The sequence below is a fragment of the Polyodon spathula genome, chromosome 9 (assembly GCF_017654505.1).
Source record: "Polyodon spathula isolate WHYD16114869_AA chromosome 9, ASM1765450v1, whole genome shotgun sequence".
NCBI lineage: Eukaryota > Metazoa > Chordata > Actinopteri > Acipenseriformes > Polyodontidae > Polyodon > Polyodon spathula.
Window position 1 is genome coordinate 622074 of NC_054542.1, and position 21160 is coordinate 643233.

The 21160-nt window shown below is 35.9% G+C and overlaps 2 protein-coding genes across 2 annotated transcripts in view; one reads left to right on the forward strand and one right to left on the reverse strand.

Annotated features, from left to right (window-relative positions):
- fgl1b (fibrinogen like 1B) overlaps nt 1–6608 on the reverse strand; it is a 59042-nt gene extending 52434 nt beyond the window's left edge. The window contains exons 1-7 of the mRNA XM_041260259.1: nt 6465–6608; nt 5969–6036; nt 5047–5260; nt 3807–3966; nt 3241–3338; nt 2614–2702; nt 1281–1471 (exon numbers count right to left, since the gene is read on the reverse strand). Coding sequence (XP_041116193.1) covers nt 1281–1471; nt 2614–2702; nt 3241–3338; nt 3807–3966; nt 5047–5260; nt 5969–6028 — 812 coding nt within the window. The 5' untranslated portion in view covers nt 6029–6036; nt 6465–6608. The remainder of the gene's footprint in view (nt 1–1280; nt 1472–2613; nt 2703–3240; nt 3339–3806; nt 3967–5046; nt 5261–5968; nt 6037–6464) is intronic.
- A 1923-nt stretch (nt 6609–8531) lies between these two features.
- LOC121321355 (phosphatidylinositol 3,4,5-trisphosphate 3-phosphatase TPTE2-like) lies at nt 8532–20677 on the forward strand. Its single transcript, XM_041260256.1, has 19 exons — nt 8532–8861; nt 10461–10563; nt 10874–10957; nt 11453–11500; nt 12555–12704; nt 13367–13486; nt 14467–14566; nt 14904–14967; nt 15060–15124; nt 15588–15648; nt 15998–16079; nt 16507–16595; nt 17000–17061; nt 17703–17783; nt 18173–18278; nt 18794–18891; nt 19093–19188; nt 19354–19424; nt 19955–20677. The coding sequence occupies exons 2-19, from the start codon at nt 10514–10516 to the stop codon at nt 20055–20057; spliced, it is 1530 nt and encodes a 509-aa protein (XP_041116190.1). The 5' UTR covers nt 8532–8861; nt 10461–10513; the 3' UTR covers nt 20058–20677.
- Nucleotides 20678–21160: the final 483 nt, after the last annotated feature.

Consider the following 21160-nt stretch of genomic DNA (forward strand, 5'->3'; position numbering starts at 1 on the left):
GTCCTCTAAATCACCACAGGAAGAGTGATTTAAAAAACATAACACATGCTCTGGCTTTTCGGGATCAGTGCACTAGAGTGGACAATTTGAAAAGCGCTTTGAAACAGACTTTAAACTGATAAGTAGAAAACGTCTGGATGTTAAAGAAAGGAAAAATTGCTGGTACGCTATTTAAACAGCTGTATAATAATAATAAACCTCTTCTGCTGCATATCAGTGATACAGAGCACATGCTTTCACTAGGGTCTTTATACTGTTTGTGTGTGTTGGGAGAGCAGATGGTATTGTGTTTCTCTCCATAAAGTTCCATTACAGGTAGGGTTGCCACCTGGCCCCATAATTCCGGAACACTTTGGGACGGGACATGGTTTTTAAGTTGCCCTTAAACTGAAAGCAATAAACACGTGAACTGAGCACTAAGCACTTGCTTAATTTATACTGCTTCTTAATTATCCGAATCAATGTGATAATACAAATCTTACAAAATAAAAAAAAAAAATCATCTTGAATAAACATGTGTGTAGGTTTATTCAAGATATTTATTTTTATTTTGTACAAAATGATATTTCAGTTCTCAATATTTAAAAGATGCTATTTATATCCAAATTAAATAACAACGCTGATCCAGTGTTCACGCTGTCTGGTGTCAGGAATAGTGAACAGCTGCTCAGTATTAATGATTTCAGTGGGAGAAGGTGATACACTATTAGAAACTATAAAAAAAAAACTAAATATATATATATTTTAAAACTATTAATAAAATAAATATTGATGATGTACTTATTTATTTATTTCATTTGTTAAACGCTATTATTGTATTGTCATGCTGCCTCAAGATAATTAATCACCAGAATTAATTTAGCAAATGGTTTAGGGCTCAATTCACATGTTAATTTCCTTCAGTTTAAAGGCAACTTAAAAAGCCTGTTCTGTCTCACAGTGTTCCGGAATTATGGGGCCAGGTGGCAACCCATGTATGTCCAGATAAGGTGATGTCCAGAGAACATGAACCGCTACAGTGCCACATTCGTGTTTAACTTCAATCAATGACACAAGCTTTGCACACTTCTGGGAATAGTTCACTTAACAAACTTCAGCTGGCCAGGCGCCCTCGAGGTCCAGCTGAGATTTCTCCAGGGTTCAATATGTGAAAACGGGTAAATGACTGCGGGAAAGGTGCTCATTCTTGATTTTCCATAACATTTTCCATTTTCAATAACATTTGAGATTTTCACTTTAATTTCGTCATATAATGCTGTTGTTCTCTATTAGGTTTTCACCTGTTAAACCACCAGCCTCCTTTGTTCTCTTTAGCGCAGTTGCCCTGTGTGAATCTGTCGTGGTCTGAGTCAGGGGTGCTGAACTGCATGCTGTTGTGTGATGCAGACCACTGCTGTTCCACATTGCCTCCTCCCGACAGTGCGTCACCAGCAGTTCCGCTGTAGAGGCCAAACTGCAGCCTGTAGTTATCCTGAAATACATGAAAAATAACAAATGCAGCGAACCCTGAACTAACTGATAGCACCTGTGGCTGTGATTACTGGTGGCTTCTTATTCAAGGCACTCCTATAGTTCAGGTGACCACACAGAAAGGCTTTACTCTGTCACTATGAGCTAATTATCCTCTGGTGAGAAAAGGGATTTTTTCTCTGCCTCTAGTTCCATTTTTCTTCTTTGTTTTGCTGCTTTACCATGAAATGTGCAACGTGATGAAATAAGATCTGGAAGTACAGTTATGGATTTCTATATCGGATGCACAATGAACTTCACAAATATGCCACTAGGTGTCACTGCAGCTACTAATTTTGCTTTGTGTTTTCGGCAGATAAGATTAATATGCAAATGAAAACTGTAGCCCATCATATTTTTTTTTTTTTTTTTTTTTTTTTTTTTTACCTTTTTGGTCAGATTACACATCACATCCTGAATTCAAGTGAATACTTAAAACACTATCACAAATTATTTTGTAAAATCTTACCCCACACCCCTTTCAATCCTTTATCTAACCTATTGTAAACAATAGTGCATATTAATGCAATATATTGTGGTAGGAGACTCAAAATACACATACATGATTTCCTGTTCCCTGTGTAAATCAGTAATTGCATCTTACACTTTAAGAATATTCTATATGATATGTTTATTTACGTTACATGCAATAGAAACAATCAGGCTGAAGTGTAGAAAACAACGCAAAATATTTGTATACCTTTAACTTACAGGTTTAAGAGCAGCATATCAAAGTTGTAAATTGCAAACCTACGAGTTGCCCCCCATCCTGTTGCCATTAGGGGTTAATTCATGTAATATAATGTGCTACCTGGTGGTCATTGAAGGGATTTCACCATTCATTTATTTCTTTAAAATAATGAAGGGGTAGCCATGGCAACTTGTGTGGTTACATTTAAATGGTCACCACTGTATACCCTGTAAATGCATCCCTTTCTAAAATCAATATATAAAACAATAAACGATAATGACCAGGTCACCTCCCAAATAATGAATCATGTGTATCAAAATGATTCTTGATCTTTGGACATTCTGTAGAGAACATTTCACAGTGTTCACCAGACTGTGGTACATTTACAAATTCAGTTACATTATTAACCAGACCTTTTCAGTAGCAATTCTGAAGTTTTCATAGAATGCGTGAGCCTCCGCCCCTTTCCAGTCCATAAGCTCTATCTTCATCAAACTGCTCTCTGGTGTATAAAAAGGCAAGTTAAGACCACAAGACTGCCTACAGTAACAATTAAGCTATACCAGTGAACAGCAGAGATATGCAGACCTGCAGAAACACAATGCCGCTACATGCATTTTATCTGATATATTTTCTTTCTTCATCAAACTATTAGAGATTGTTGTTCAAAGACAACTCAAGTATAAAGCAGGAATAGTACCAGTATCAAAATGTATTTTTGTAGAAAATAAGATAAACATTATTTAAATAACTGAAGAGTTAAAGCTTTGTGCATACCAGCATACTTCTTGTATAGTGCAAGGTTTTAAATAATATTTGTAAAAATAATACATAATGTAGCCTCGTTGTAATCTGAACCAGTTTCTCAGTATTTATGATAATCTGTACTATACTAAAATATCTTGTCCAGCCCTTCTTTTGGTTTTGCTATTTCATCAACAATTGATAACAACTGTTTCTACAGGCATACAGAGATAACATATGAATTTGTTTGACCAGTTTTACTGGCATTATTTAGTTATTTCCTACAGTGATCTTACCACCCAAGAGAAGTGCATACATGTGTTCATTGCCCAGCCAATGCTCATCGTTCTTCGTTTTAAAATGGCCAAACCCATCTTTGTAATCACTCCACCCTCTAAAAAGGAGAACAATAATGCAATTGGCTTTATGAATTGGTTGTACACCAATAGGTGACTGTCTGTCCATGTTTAAGAGGTGTATACCAGTAACTGCATCTATGAACTAATTCCTAATTCTATTTTTCTCCTTGGTTCCAAAGCTGTAAATATGTTTAGTTTGAGTGAGGACATATAAAATATTTTAGAAGTTATTCAATTAAGCATTAATAACCTCCTCAGCAGACATAACTAACACAAGGACATCTACAGCTCCTTTACTTAACAGGCGATGTATTGTTTTATGAACAAAACATTCTGAAAATCAAATAAAGTAGTTTTCTGTTGAAGTGGTATTCATTTGGTAATTCCAAAAGGGACATCGGTCATAAGCTGTGCCAATATTATTTTTTTTTGCTGAAGAAAGCCTTGAACTAAAGTGACTGCAATTATATTCATCATGGTGTTGAGAAAGGCAAACGCTGTACCTGTTAAAATCCACCTTTCCATTTCTCCTCCGTTGCAGGACAGTCCACCCGCCCCCATCCTCCATGTCGCAGTACACAAGGAAAGGCTCAGCAGCAGTCTTGGGTTTGATCCGATAGTACCCACTTGGAGCCTTCTGTCTGTCATACAACATAGAGCAATCTGCATGGGACGAAACTCAGAGTCAAGCCAAACTTTACTGCTCTAACCTGTTACAGTGTAAGAACCTACCACTACTCCTTTCACTGTCAAGAAGCAATGAAGGCAGCAATCAAAAATGACAACTTGAATCAACACAGTATGTAGTACTCAGACCTAGCTCTCCAAGTACCCCCAGCAGCCATTCTTTCAACATGTAATTAGATACTTATTTCAAAGATAATCTCCATGAAATTATTCAAACAAAAGAAACAATGTTGATTCCTTGTTGTTAGATTGTTTCTAATTATTATTTTTAAATGTAAACATCTAAACTAGTCTCAAATATATATTTTAGAAAACATCTAATCAGATCAATTATTCAACGAAATGCAGAAAAAAAGTTAGGCAAGTATGAGGTAAAACTATAGAGACAATTAGACAAACATTTCACAGTACATTGAAAATGGGCAAAACATTTGTCAACTTGAAATGTTTTTTTATACTTCTACCTTCATTTTATAATTCATTTCTACCTTTGTTTTATAATCCACTTCTACCTTTGTGTTATAATTCACTTCTACCTTCGTGTTATAATTCACTTCTACCTTCATTTTATAATTCACATCTACCTTTGTTTTATAATTCACTTCTACCTTCGTGTTATAATTCACTTCTATCTTCGTTTTATAATTCACTTCTACCTTTGTTTTATAATTCACTTCTACCTTTGTTTTATAATTCACTTCTACCTTTGTGTTATAATTCACTTTTACCTTCGTTTTATAATTTACTGTAAAATGTAAGGATGAAACTCAGGGCTACTGTATTTGGGAGCAGAGCATTAAGATTGCACTTTGACTCAGGACCATGCTTCCCAAAGCAGTGGGTGTTTGCTCTTTATGTACAAATACTGCACAGAAGCTCTAATACAGTAGCACATGGCAGGGATAGTGTACAATGGTACTACAGCAAATTACCAGTGTGTATTGGTTCGTTCCATTGTATCTGCAGTTGTGCTACCATTGCCCTTATATTGTTATAGCAGCATATAGTATGGCGCCACTTCATTGCCACCGCTGGTCAGTCAGCTTTAATACCCACCATGGTCATAGACAATGAGGTTCCCACTGGTGGTTGGCAGAAGCGTTATGTGTTCATTTGTTTGCTTGGTTGAATTTTGTGAAAGCACCCGACTGTACATCCAGCTGTTTTCTGTGAGTTCCTTCATCTGCCACTCTCCGATCAGTAACTGATTCTGTAGACCTTTAATCGTGTGCTGGAGTTCGGAGATGTCTAACAAGCACGATTCACTTTCCTGTGGGCAGAACACTGATGTATTTAGCCAAACATGTTCTTCCTTTATATTAGTTTCTTATTAAAGAAGTATAGATACCCAAAATATCAACTGCTGTTTTGCTTTCAAGATTTCCAATGTGGAAGAAAACCTATTTCCTTTTAAAGGTGAAGTCCCTACAGCTTTAATATTGATTTTCCTTGCCTTTTTAGGTGCATTGGATGTACGAGGTGATAACAGTCTTCTGAGTAAATACTAGCTATCTACAAGTTCACTTGATGTGCCCTACTGTTATAGCTCTTAAAAGTCAAGTGGTTTGGTCTCTGAGTCCTTTCCTAGTTAAAACACTGCTGGGCACATGCTATGCTGTCCTGCTCCATGACATCCTCTGAAAGAAACACTGAGTCCAGCACACAGAACTAATGGACTCTAATACCAGCAGATCAACATGGAGGAGGATACTCTGCAGTGCTGTATCTTCAGAGGTTAAGGAATAAAGCTGAACTAAACCAGAGGCTGTTGAGGTTAGTGAGAATTGTACTTAATCTAACTGAGGGAACGAAACTGATTGAAGTAAAAGTAGAAGCTGGAGTGATTAAAGGCCCTGTTATACAATAATGGATATAAAACAAAGCTGCATATAGTATACCTTTATTCAGTATAGTATATTATACACAGGGGTTAGTAAAAGACAATTGAAATAAACCTAGCACATGGTGCTGTACATACTGAAGGTCTGGGTGCAGCAGTAGCTTGGCTCACAATAAGCAGAAACAACATCAGCGTCATGTCTTCTCCTTTAGATTGCAAAAATATGTATTTTAACAGCATTCATTTAACATCTCAGTGCATTCCAGCTATCTACACAGCTCCAAACACGTTCAAGCAGTTCAAAGAGTCAGTTTAGCACAAACAAAATCTGTAGTATTTTCTCAATGGGGTCCAAAGACCCCACAGAAAAAGGTTGGTTCAAACAATTGGGTGGAATCCAGGCTCAGGCCACATAATCTTTGTAAGTTTACATCAGAGACTTACTTTTTCTCCTGCAATATAAAGACCCTCATAACCCTGTTAAATTGTGTATCTGTCATTTCAATGCATAATAGACAATCGGTATGAAGATGAATGAACATTATCTTTACAATGCAGTTTAAGACCAGTACAGATGATATCAGGACCAACATCTGGAGATTCTACATTAATAAAAAAATACATATACACTTACCTTTACATGAAAGGCATGGGCGGATGGGTTCTAAACTACAGCATGGAATATTCCCTTGGAAGCCTATGAGTGGTAAATAAATGCTTATTTATTTCACTTCTTATATGTCATGCTCCTCGTTCCACATGGATCACATTAGAACTGTAGATGATATTACATCACTGCAAATACCAGGTTAGTGAGGGTCTCACCAGCCAAAAAATACATTTACAAAAATCAACGGGTTATATTTTCAAAGCATGTAACTTTAAAAACACATTTTTTTTAAAGGAGAACAACTGTAACAAAAAAAAAAAATCAAGGTCTCTTTGAAATTATTTGTATTTATATTATTTTTTTAAATTTGTTTTTTTCTTTTTCTAAATTATTTTACCCCTTTTTTTCCCAAGCCGACTGCCTATACCCAGCCCCTGAAGGACAAAGGCCAGACCTGCAGGTTTCTGCTGGAGTTCACTGGGCTCCTGGACATTTTCAAACAAGAAAATATACACCTGTGCATTACACTGAAGGGATTAAGAAATTATTTTGATGCTGGTGAATGTCTGAAATGTCTTTGCCTCAGACAGCTTGGATTTAGGTTGCAGTGTATGTTAATGTTCCTTTATTGTAATAATATGCCAAAGGCTAGAATTGTTTTTACTGTATGCTTTATCACTATTTTCAAAATATTGCTGCAAAATGTGATAATAAAGAAACTTTGTTTTGGCAATAGTTTATCCAAAGCCTGTCTTGCTGAGAGAGACAGGATGAAATGGCACAGTTTGAGAAGTGAAGATCGCCAGATTTACAGACAGATGAAATTCAATCACATAATCTGCAGCTGGATGCTGCTCAGAAGGTACCACCAGCCTGGATAAAGGAATCCGTATCTTAATGTAATTAATCTTAGTTAGTCTAATCAACATCACTATCTACAAGGTGTCCAGTAGGATTGCAGCATCCTATCCTGAGATAATACATTTGAAGTTAGTCCTTTTGCATTTTGTCATAAGCTCTATGAATGGCAGTGGTACTCAACTCTGACCCTCGAGATGTATTCCAGTCCTGGTTTTTATTCTAACCAGGTCCTTTATCCAGGCTGGTAGTAGCTTCAGACCAGCCTCTAAACTACAGATGGTGATATATCTGTGGCACATTGGCCTGGAGCTTCTTTCAAACAGATCATTTTAGTTTATAACTTGCTAAATCCCACCATTCTGTAAACAGTCTTGTTCTATCAAAATCTAGTCTAATTTTCATATCTGTAGGGGTATTATTAGTTTTCTTTGGTGGCAGCTTTTCAATGCAAACAACATTTTTATAACCTCTTTGAATGATCCTATTACTGGCTGTACAATTCTTATAGAAGTGATTGTAAATAGATATTCCCCTGATAACAGGACACTGCTTTCCAGAAGCCTCCTTGCAAGAGGGGTTCAATGTTCCCTGTAATGTTGCAATATCTGTTGCACTGCACCCATATAAATATTGAGTTTTTCCACAAAATATTCCTTTGACTACGTATTTCTTTTTTTTTTTACACTGATTAAACCACAGTTCTTAATTTGTTTCAGTGGTTGCTTCCACATTATTTCTGAAGTGATTAATAGTTGTAATCCCAATTTCTACCAGATTTCCAAGAAATAGCTGCTACAAAGGAAAGGAAAATCACTAAAATGTAGGAATTACTAAATTCTGAACAATAAATTGCTTTTCAACAAAATAGGAGTTAATAAAAGGTCGGCGTAATGCTTTTAAAATACTGTATATGATGTTTAAACAATCAGCTTTAAAACAAAGACGCGTTTCTTATTAGGCTCCAAATGTCTTTCTTTCTTAAAACTATATTCAAACAAGAACATAGTAACGCCTATGTATTACCAGTCTGCAGGAATTAAGAAATAATTTTGCATGCCGATAAATTTGGTTTTCGAGAACCTTTTAAAAAAAAATGGGCAAAAAATAATATGTATAAATATATGAGTCTGGAATTGTTTCTACTGTATGCTTTGTTCACTATTTGCTAAATACTGCAGCAAGTTGGTAATAAATAAAGTTTGTTGTGGCAATAGTTCATCCAAAGCTACCCTACTTCAACGAGAGTCAGGATGAAATCGCAGAGTTGGGGATCATAGCTAAGGAAGTGAAAACCGTTGCTTGTGCAGAATACAGCGGAGAGACAGAAAAGGAAATATAACCTTATTATCAACCTTTGAACCTAATTTATTCAAGACAACGGAAGAGTCACAAGACATTTCACATATTCACTTTGAGAACAGAAACATTATTATCTAGCTTTTGGGGCGTTAAATACGCGAGTTCGAGAGTTTTGTCAAATAGCTCATTTTAGGAAAAGCTGAGCTGAAAATGTATGTTTGAGGAGGAGCGGAAGCATTTTTTTTTTTTTCCCAGAAGTTGGTGAGCATATATCTTCATTGTACTTTTCAGGACAGACTGTTTGTTGTTCAATAAAATTGAGTAACGACTGCAGTTGAATCTGCAATAAGAGCTTTGCATTAACATTAGAATGTTAGTATCACGGATGAAATACTTACTGTACCAAAAGTGACCACTACTGTATATGTATTTTGTTGAATGGAATGCATTGCGTGCATAATGTAAACCGTTATTTAGACAATGTTTTCGGTTTTTAATTATGTGTTTGTGAATTATGTGTGAATTATTTTTCCAAATAGAGAAAAAGGCATGTTAGTTTTGTTACTTGATTCTATTTAAAAGGCACTGTATAAAAAATGGAGTTAGATTATTGTTACCTCAAAAGTTAGGCTTGCTTAATGGGTGAACTGTAACAACGTCCACTAGGAGGCATCCCGCTGTCTTGTCAGAGGTAAACTATTTCCACTAGTTTTTACAGCACACAAACAAAGCCTAAAATTATTAATATTGTGAATGTAGGTCAAAATGAACCACTTTCTAGGTAACTAGACACGATTTGCTGATTTACTGAAGGCTATAACTGTGGTATCCTTTATTAGGAGAATGTACTCTACAGGCTATGGATGTGGTATGTGGTTATGGTTTGGTGGCATCTGGCAGACTTGCAAGCTTTTACAAACGGAACCTCCTTTGGTGTGAATGCTTCTATGCAATTTTTTAAACAGATTAAGATTCATCTTAATGATGCTGTTGAAGTCAGAGCACATGAATGTGAGAATGTCAGCATTGGCATTTAGTTTGTATATACTTTCACTAAGGCTGAACTACATGTAGCTGAAACAGCAGAAACGCAGCTCAGTGTGCATGCATGAACATAGGAAGTTGTTCCCACAAAAGACTTAAAACTTCTGCACTATTTCCTGTTGCTGCCTGCTGTGTGCCACTTACTGTTGTAAAAAAAAATCTTGACAGGTAGACAAAATATTTCACTAGGGCAGTAGTCCTGTAGATTTATCCCAGTGCTCATTGTTTTGTAAACAGAACTAGCAATAAACTACCAGTTACATGATATAGTTTTAAATTATGAACTAGAACTAAAGAAATAAGTTATCTTTTAAACACTGTCAAGTTTCTTATTATGAGCAAAATGTTTGGTGCTATTGTTCAGGAGAATATTCTGAAGAGATGCGCAAGTGACTTGGTACCACCCCAATCAACACCGTGGTTGTTTAGCAAACTGCTTTAAAAAATGTCCTTTCAAGTAAAACTTCTGCTATGACAGGTGAAGATGACATGACCACAACGTATGTGACATACTATGATAATCTCATGCTACTACAGTTAAATTACTGTGTCAGAATGCTGGAAACACGGATAAGACACCTAGCTATTGTATATCCAGGATACTGGAAATTATATATTTAGAAGTATATTATATAAATTGTATATTTACAAGTAGCTATATGTTTGGAAATATCTGTGGAATTATTTTGTACCAGCTTCCCAGTAAAATATGTTAACAATGCTGTCACATTGACCAAACAGAATGTAACACAATACAAGGAACTTCCTGAAAAAATAATGCCTTAAATGTGAGCCTAACCTGTACTGTTTTCACAGCACTAGTTGTTTTAAAAAGAAAATAAAGATATACAACATTTGTCACTGGCAAGATGGCGTCTGTGAGATACGATCCTGGGTCAGATACCAAAGAAGATAATGGGTGAGTTAGCAGCTTTGCAACATTACTGTATACTTAGCTTGATTAAATATTAACTTAGATGGTCTTCCAGGCTGAGTTCCCATTATCCTTTCTCTCTTAAATACTGCCCCTAGTGGATGTATGAAATACCACTTGGGTTACAGGAGCATTTTTGAGTTTTAAAGTCACCAGGATGTGATGAGAAAAAAAAGATTCTGTACCGTGATTCTAAACAAGAAGAAGAATATTTTCCAGCTGCACCAGCTTGTACTTGAACTGCTTCTTATTAACTGGTTAATATTTACTGCATCTTTGTTACCTTTTTTTCTAGCTTCCGTATAGATGGGAAGGTTGAGACAAACATACAAGTTGATGATGGTAAAGTGGACAACGGTGAAACAGACAATATGTATCAGTAAGTATGTTGTTACTGTCAAACACAGGTAAAGCAGAAGTCGTTTTAAAGTAGAATTGCGGCACATGAAAAATGCAGAACACATCGATTGAGTGACTGACATATATAACAGAACATGTACTAAATCTGACTCAGGTCACAAATAAGTAACTTTGATGGTCTCGTGTTACATTAATCCATATCAAACAGCTACTGCTACCACACCATCTGGAACAGTTTGCCAGTTTGAGAGAAGACAAGGACTAATATCAGGGGGTACACAGGCACTCACTGAGCTATGAAGTGTGGCTCCTGATTAGCCAGTCTTATGTAATAGTGAACAGCACTGCTTTTAGGTAAGTTATTATAATGTGATTCTTTTCTCCTTTAAAGTGGACTCTGGTGAAGTATGGACCAGTTTATTACAGGCAGGACTAAAAAAAAGCATATAATCGGTGCAATGCCTTTATTCGGTTTCATTTTAGTTTTAATACACTGTCCTTATTGAACCAACAGCCAAATCAGAAAGATGATTGCTCCCTTTGTGATGTCGTTTGGATTTCGGTAAGTTTTTTGTAAGCTTATCACAGTAAAGGGTATTTATGAATCTCATGTTTGTTTGTTTGTTTGTTTTTTTTGTCTTTTTTTTGTTATCTTGCCTTATATGCTTTCCCCATGCTCGTCCTTTGCATTTCCATTGCATGACCACAATTTTATGTGATTTACAATGCTTTACTGTTCTTTCACTAAGATTCTGCCGTCAATTGCTACACTTTGTTTTGTTTTGCTTCTGTCATGATGTAGATGCATTCTTGAATTGTTAAAGTTCTTTCTGAGTTATCAGTTCAACAAGAGCTTGATTGGTCTGCGAATTGTCAGCATTAAAATGTGTACCAGAAACTCATCTGCCAACAAAAGCTTTTTGAAAATGATATCAATTCTGTTTGTGCTAAACAAATCTGTGATATACCTTGTTGAGCCAGTGCCAATGTAATCTGTGACTACTGCAGGTTGCAGGCAGGTCTTCTGATTTTGACTTTTGAAAACGCGGTTATATTTGGAGTATTTAAAACCACATTTAAATGGGCTTTAATCGGGTAACCTGTTTTTATCACATTCCTAACAAATAAAACATCAGAAATTTTACATACTTTCATGTAATACGTTACTTAAAAAATAAACAGAGATCACAGTCACTGTTTACAAAAGTAGCATTGACTCATAATAGTTATCGAACATTATTAAAGGTTAATAAATTATTTATCTCCATTTCGAATCTAACCTTAATCTAACAAAACAGCTGGGGTGTGGTAATCAGAGGATAACTCTTGTTGTAAACAAACCAACTCCAATTTAGCACAATAAGAAGCGTGAAATGTGAACAATGTGTGAAATATTTGTGGCACACACTGTTCTTGGAATTGGTATTTAAAAATGTCTTGTTACTCTTTTTAAATGAATACATGAATGAATCATAGAGATGTCCTGTCTAACACATTCCAAATTGAAGTGTATAATACAAGCAACAAAAAAAAGACTTATCTATTACTTCTTTAGGGAGGGAAATAGTTTCAAATCATTGACGCAATTAAACAATTGTATTTTTACTCTCTTGTAGGATTTTTGGTATGCTGCTTATAATTGTTGATATCACCGTGGTCATTGTTAACCTTGCCACTATAGACAATGCCAGTACCTTTGAAGGCATTTCTTTGGGAATTTCTTTCTTCTTCCTTGCTGATGTGATACTGAGAGTCTACGTGGAAGGGTAAGCAAAAGGCAAAATGATTTCATTTTGTGGGCTTAGTTTACTCCCACATAGCAATTTACTGCGGTAGAAGTCTTTGCTAAAACTATTCACACTTCCCACCCCAATTCCACCAAAACATGTTTCGGCTTACAGTAACTTTAAGTGAGCCATTAGCTGTTATATGTGTCTTATATTATTTAAATGTTAAGTTGCATATGGTATTATTAAATCTACAAGACAGCGGGCATTTTATGTTATCCCTGAAGGTGAAGTGTATCTTTGATAACAGGAAAATAGTAGTGATGACTTTCTTAAATTTTCACTTCATAAATACTAAGAACCACTCACAGTGTTCTGATGAAAAGCATGGTAATTCATTTGCACTGGTTCCTTGGGTTTTCTGAATATAGCCATTAGGGAATACAAAGAAAATACTACCAGGCTACCATTATAATATCATTGCAATAACCTTGCGGTACCATTAGTAGATTGCGGAACATACATTTTTGGTACAACACTACAGTTGAAAAGTTTCTGCAAGTTTCATCACAATGAAAGCTGGAACAGTGACTGTTAAGTTGATAATGCAAAGAGGAAAATCAGTTTGAAATCATATTTTGCGTTGCATGAAAATGAAGATGAGTGGGGGGGGGTTTGATCTTGTGCTGCATCTGTTCCAGATTCAATGCCTACTTCAGTTCTAAGCTGAACATTGTCGATGCCTGTATTGTTTTCGTCACCCTGATCATCGCTATGGTGTTTGCCCTTTCTGATGTCTCTGGAATAGCACTCATCCCCAGGTATGTGACCATTACATAAATATATAGTACCTTTCAGTAAGCACGTCCTGGCCGGGAACGTTAAGTTCATGGAATAGAAAAAGTAGAATAATGCAGCATCAATGCTATGGGAATTGCTTTTTGATTGCTGACAGTAATGTAGTATGCTGTGATACATCGATGTTATGGTGCCATAACCCTCATTGCTGGAATGAAAAAACATGTTTTTGATTTAAATTCCATAGCCTTTAGTCACACTGACTTATCACAACGAGAGACTTGTTTTGCCACCTGTTTGCTGCTAAACCATTTTTTGCATGGTAGAAAAAGAAAAAAAAAAACAGCTTTGGAGTGGATTGGGCAGAACTGACACCAAAGTTTATGGCAGCTTGCTTAAGCGAAATAAACACTTAGCTTTTCCACAGAGCCTCTTACAATGAATTCAAAACGTGTCCTTTCTAGCGAAGAAATGCTTCTGGAAAGGGCTGTTTGTTCAGTTTTATAGCAATATTGTGGGTCTCCTGTTAGTAACTTGAGCCACACTTCACCACAATAAGCCTTGAGAAATATTTTCAAAATACAATTTTTACTGGAATATTTAGGAAGCGTGGCAAATAATGATGTGTATAACAACAAAGTATATTATATCCCCTATTCAGACATTTTTAAAGACTTTTTAAAGGAATGTTTAGGTCAAGTTTTAAATAAAGTTTGCAGTTCCTTAAATCTTTTTCAACTGTTTTTGATGTATGAAAAGGAAGATGTATCTCTTTAACCTTCAGAGTTTTGCTGCATTTACCGTCCTATCACAAAAGCTGAATGTATTTCGCCAGGAGCAAAATAGTAATTCAAGCATGAAATGTAAACCTCATGTAAGCATAATGCACAGTGATGTTCCACCAGGTCAAGCAGACCCCAACAGCACCAGACCCTGCAAAGCTATGTCCATAAAAACATGCTGGTGACCAGGCTAGACTCTTTCTTTTCCATGTTTTTTCTAGGATGTTATCCTTCCTGAGGGCAATGAGGGTCTTCATCCTTATTAGGATCGTCAGGATTGCCTCTCAAAGGAAGCACCTTGAAAAGGCCACCCGACAAATGGTGAGTACAGAATGTTCCACAAGTGCAACTGCTGTGAAAAGGGGAGTACACAGAATGAAAGCGTAGTTAGTAATTACTCGTTTGACTGCAGTTCAACTGCATGCAATGTTCCCATGTGTCAAAAAGGAGACCGAAAAGAAGAGAGAAGACAAAAGCAGAATGTCCCTTGGTTCCATGTAATAAAGAACTAGTCAGCAATGTTTTCATAATAGCTGTTTATTACAACACTGATTTCATATTCCAGCAGTGCTTGACATATGTCTGCAGTCCACAAGCAGATTACTAGAATACTAAAAATGAACAGTAGTTTGTTGATCATAGTTTGATGCTGTTGCAGGTCTCTGAAAATAAAAGGCGTTATCAGAAGGATGGCTTTGATCTTGACCTCACCTATGTTACTGGTTGGTATAAATTGAAATCTTTTATATGAAAACTGAATGGAGAATTCCTGAATCCGCTCAAGTTTATTTTCTTTATTTTCTTTTGTTTAAAGATCGCATCATTGCCATGTCTTTCCCATCTTCTGGAAAGCAATCTTTTTATAGGAATCCTATCGGGGTAAGTTTTTGTTAAAGACACATAGTGCACATAGGGGGCGCTGGTTTGCCATGTGAAGCCAGAATGATGCTGATTTGACTATTTTGCAAAGTAGAGTCACCAATATCACTTCCTGTTTTCAGTCATTAGGGTACTCCCCCCCAATTATTGGCCAGACCCAAAGTTGCTTAGCTGCTAAGATATGACTGGAGATCTTGCCAAAGTTTAATACAGATTCACACTTTCTGTGCCATTAGTTGAGATAAAATATCTAATCGGAATAAATCTGAACCTATTCGTACAGAAATTCTATACTAAATGGTTATTGTATAAATATGAACACAAGAAGGCACTGTAAACCAAGAAGCTAAACCTTATACGTAGAAGGTTGGGAGATTAACTACAGTTTCTGTTGTTAAGGGTTTTTAAGGGTAGGCTTATGCATGTTTCAAAAGGAAAATCATTTCTTACACCTATTCTGTAGGAAGTTGCAAGATTCCTGGATACAAAGCACATGGATCACTACAAAGTCTATAACTTGTGCAGTAAGTACTTTGTTTTGTGTATTTTAAGTAAGGTCTGAGTGACACAGCTGGTCTGGGGTTCATCTCCCAGTTCAACTTTTGAACTGTGCTGTTTAGCTGTCAATGAAGCTTGCTCTCTAGGAAACTGGACATCGTTGGTAAGAACACTGCATCAGTAGACTGGATGGATGTATGTAATCTTTCAAGTCTAACTTTTGAGCCAAACAGGTGTTATTTCATTAATTTTGCAAAACCAGAGCCATGTACACATTGGACTTCAATTCCACACATAGATAAATACTGTATACTGTACATTCTGTATTAATGTAGAATTCAAGTGATATTAAATGATACTTCCCATTTTTGACAGGTGAAAAAGGCTACAATCCTAAATTCTTCCATCACAGAGTAGAAAGAATCTTAATTGATGACCATAACGTTCCTGCATTGGAGTAAGCAACCCTTACTGTATTTTTTGCATGTTCTTTGCGTAAATGAATGAAGTGGAACTCCAAGGAGTGATGTCCCTTAAAGATAAGAGTCTTTACAAGAGTTTGATATTATTGTCTAATAATTAGGCCCCAGCTATGTATCATACCCAGATAATTTTTAATAAAAAAAAGATCAATTAAAGTGTTCAAATGTAAATGGTCTCAATGATCCCTATGGCAACAGACTTACAATGTGTGTTAAAATGATTCACTACACAATGACAATGTGCACAATCTCATTTGAAATGATTTGATGTATTTTATGTTGGTACCCTGCCTGTGTCCACCAGGAAGCTTTTGTAAACAAGGCGTTGCATCTATGCAGTCGTATCTTGCTTATCAAAGTGTTGAGATGCTTTAAGCAGGTTTTCGCTCTTTGGCTACACAGAGACATGCTGAAATACACTGCAGGTGTTCGAGACTGGATGGCTGCCGATCCTCGGAACATCATTGCCATTCATTGCAAAGGTGGTAAAGGTAGGCATCATAATAAAAGCTACAAACCAGTCTACACCCTGAGACACTGGGAAAATGTTTCCCTTATTTTTTCATTTGACTCCCGTGGGTCCCACTTCGGACTACACAAAACATAGCCCTATTTAAATCCCTCTGTTCAACACAGCAGACTAGTTAACAAGTCCCAGTCTTGGACATGCCCCTATATCATTATTGTATGACACTGATACGATGTAGAAATTAACTGGAGTGCTATTCAGAATTTTTGCCCTAAAAGGGGTAAAATACAACTGAAATGGCATTTTATAGCAATTTGTCCTTTAGGAGGATTTTTAGCTTAGCAGACAGTTACATCTGGTGGTCCAAATTTGTAATTTCGGCAAGGATCCTATAGCCTGGTGTCAAAAAATATATTTATTTTGCAGGTCGAACTGGAACACTAGTGTGTGCCTGGCTTATTGACAGTGACCAGTGTGCAACTGCAAAGGTATATATATACACACCCTCTCTTTTTGACAAAAGAAATGTGCACAGCAGAAAAAAGGCGCTTTTAAACACAGAATGTTTAGTTGCATTATCCTCAGCAAATCTTTTACTTTGTGAGATGCTACACCCTCACCCCATGGACCCCATGGATATATATATATACTGATATATATATATATATATATATTATATATATATATATATATATATATATATATATATATATATAAGTAACATGGTAATCACATAACTGCCTGGTTAGCATTAAAGCTGCCTGGTTATTAGTTAGTAGTTTTGTGTTTGGTTAGTACTCTGGGAGGGAGTCAGGATTTTGTTTTGTTTTGTTGATTTTGTGATTCTTTTAATTTAAAGAATTGAACGCACGTCCTCTGTACAAAAACAAACATACAGGTACAGCCCTGTTTTGAATTCCACTCTGTCTCCCCAGTATTGTACTTCTTACCAGAAGACTGGTATTCACCATGTTGAATGGTGATAAACAAGCCATTTTGTCCACTATATATATATATATATATATATATATATATATATATATATATATATATATATATATATTTATAATCAGGTCCTGAATTATTATTTTTTTAAATAATTTATACAGATCTTTTTTTTTTTCTTTAGGAAAGTTTACAGTATTTCGGAGAGCGAAGAACTGACAAAAGCATGAGTTCAAAATTCCAAGGAGTTGAGACCCCCTCCCAGGTAAGAAATATTTAAAAGCTGAAAGCAACAAATACTGTGTAACATTTCGGGGACTTCAATTTCAGCATGGGAGCCAATGTTAAAACAGCCTTGCACACTGCTGGTGCAAAAAGCATTTACATATTTCTGATATAATATCAAGTTTTGCCCATATTGGCTTCAGCTTCACAATAATGTCAGTCTCATAACCTATTCTGGTCTATAGTCTGCAGTATATGGAGAACGAGGGCTTCACTGTGGCGCTATGATTACACTATCTTCAGTTTCCTGCTTAAATGTTTGAAATAAAAACACATTATACCAGTACTGCAAACAAATAGGTAGGCAGGGATTGCACAGCCAGACAGAAGGACTTCTGATAAGCAATTGTGTTTGTGTTGTTTATTTAGAGCAGATATGTTGGCTATTATGAAATCTTGAAAAAGAAATACAACAGACAGCTGCCACCAAGCAAGAGTTTGAAAATCAGGAGCATAAGAATCCACTCTATAACAGGTAAGTGTACTGATTCAGTTAAGCATTGAGGACTGTTTCACCTGTACAGTCTCCTTTAATATTTACTGTTCTGTATGTTTAAGAGTTTCCAAGTATTTGTTTTTTGCAATTTCTGTTCCTTTGTTGTATTTGAATAAAAAAAAAGTAAAAGAATGACTAAAATAATATTCATGTTAATAGACATTTACTTGCACGTAAAATACAAGTTCCAATCTTTGAAATCCTTCTTTCATCCTATGAGATGCTAATGTGTGCATGGGGATAGATTCTCATAGCTTTTCAAATCATCATGCACATGATTTTTTTTTTTTTTCAGAAATAAACAACTCGTACATTTAATTTAGGACTAGCTGTCTCTCAAATGGTTTCTTAGCAGTTTTAGTATTTTGATTGGTGTTTTTTCTTGTTATGTGGTGGTGATGGTATTCCATCTGAAGTTTACCAGGGTTTGACCCATTAGAATGGAAAGTCAAATGGATTACCAATCCCTTTTTATCCCAAATGTGTTCTCTCAGGTGTTGGAAAAAACAATGGCAGTGATCTTAGGTTGAAGATTGTCGTGAAGAAACAAAATGCATTTCAATGTGTTTGTGCTACTCAGGAAAGCTGTAAGGTAAGTAAATCACCATAAGGATTATAAATACTGACCTAATATGCAGCCATGTTCGGTTTAAATGTGAAATCATGCATTCCCTTCAGTAATGCTGCTCAATCACATTGCTATTAGTTACACATATGATGTGCCCTAAAGTCCTGTTTTGCCTTCATTTCGTCTCTCCAGTTTTTCAAGTGCTTTCTCGTTTTGTTTCAACAGCTGTTTTTTGATGCTGGTAGTAACTCTGCTGTTATAAGCTTACTTGAGTGTCCTGTTTTATGTGGAGACGTGAAGATCATTTTCGAGTCTAGTGCAGTAAGTGCTGAATATTTGTCCCTGTGTAACATAATGTATTAGGATGCACCGTGTGCCTTAAGGTTATTTTGCACATTGCTCTGTCTTTTTTATATTTAATTATCGCCTCATGACACCAACCTACTTATTGATCAGGAGAATTAAAGATTTGTGTTTAATGTCTAGGGACTTCCTAAAGGTTATGAAGACTGTCCGTTCTATTTCTGGTTCAACACTTCTTTCATTGAAAATAACAGGTAGAGTGTATTTATGTTTATTTACTGTACAGGCTTCTTGGACACTGTTGGGCAGGAAAATATTTTATTATGGCGCTTTCAGGGACATTTTTGGCAGAAAATACTGTTTTATTTGACATGCATAGACTGTAATATAAGTAATTTTGTAATGTTAACATGGTATGATCGCTAGTCAAAAAATAGGAGGTTATTACATGCTTTGAATTTTAATTAAACATTTGCCTTAGTTTCATTGACTCTGGTGTACTTCAGAGTAGATTTGAGGATAGCAAAAGAGATCACCAAGCGTTTTATATGAAAAGATTATCAAGCCTTTCATTGGATTTCCAGTGCTATCCACAATGCATAGACCACAGTTTTCTTTCAAATCATTTGAAACACACAGATGTACAGTAGTGATGTACAAATGTTCCTATATGGCTAGTTGACTGAAATGAACAGGACCTAATGGGGCACTGATTTGTATACTTGATGTGTGTTACCTCAGTCACACTCTAATACTGTAAGCTGTTGATTGTACTGTTTTGTAGGCTTTACCTGTCCAGAGAGGAACTGGACAACCCCCACAAACCAAAGACATGGGGCATCTACAAGGAGGACTTTGCAGTAGAACTGTCTTTTTGTGATCCCTAGCGCTGGAATCACTGTGCTGTGGTAACACCGGTTACAGCAGGTTTGGCTGCCAGCAGAAAGATTTCAGTCAAATATTAGCATGGCATCTTTGTTCATATTTGTTCAAATATTTTCTACAAAGGGAATATACCACATAGTTGATCACCAATGTGTATATAAGGTTGTCTTACCGGACAGCTTTGGTGGTTGAGCGGTTTATTGTTTTTAAAACATGGCACCCAAAACGTTATCTTTAGCACTATTTTGTAGCCCATTTTGAGGACTTTCATTTCATTAAAACACTTTTTTTCAGCTGTTATAGAGCATGTTCATTTTTAAAAACATTGCTTAATCTGAAAATGTTTTTAAACACTATTCAATAAATCAGTCATTAAAAAAAAATCCTTAATGTTTTGTAAATAGGGTTAGCAGTAAATAAGAGACTTTTCCTGTATTGTTGTTTTCTTTTGCGTGAATTGACTGGGCTGAATTAAATGGTGGAGCCTTCCCCGTCAACTATTACAAAAAATACATATCTTAATTAAAAAAAATATACCTATTTGTAACGGAAAAGTACTGTAGTTGTATAAGAATTATAACACTAAATACTGTGATTACCTAGCTAAAAACAATTTTAAAGATAATATTAAGGATTTGTGTGAAATGTGATTTGTAAAATTGATTATTTTCAATATTCAATAAAAAAAAAAAAAAAGTTTAATATATTTTACACATGTTCCATAGACTTTATACAGACATGTATTTACACAAAATGTATTTAGGAAGTTGTACAGATCTTTTACCAATGTTATCTTTTGCTGTGGTATTCTTTTCATGAGCTAGAAAAGGGCGTAGCCCTGATGAAGATTCTAGCAACAGCTGGTGACCAGCTAAGAGTTGGATATTGGGGCAGATATTTTTGGGCCTATACTGGGTACCCATCTGAGATATAAAATCTCAGACAAGTCTTGGATGTAGAAGCACCTGTCAACCAAGCACGTACCATCACCCCTCCATCTGATCTGCTGTCCTACCTTAGCAGAATCAATATAACATGACACTTATCAAATTACACAGCCATCCAGATACAGTATCTGTCCAACTGTGGTACTGTACCAAAAATG

Excerpts from the sequence above, each read along its gene's own strand:
- LOC121321355 (XM_041260256.1), top strand. The coding sequence starts at position 10,514 with ATGGCGTCTGTGAGATACGATCCTGGGTCAGATACCAAAGAAGATAAT. Across the intron at positions 15,125-15,587 it reads TTTATAGGAATCCTATCGGG|GAAGTTGCAAGATTCCTGGA; the intron begins GTAAGTTTTTGT and ends CCTATTCTGTAG. Across the intron at positions 16,080-16,506 it reads CATAACGTTCCTGCATTGGA|AGACATGCTGAAATACACTG; the intron begins GTAAGCAACCCT and ends TTGGCTACACAG.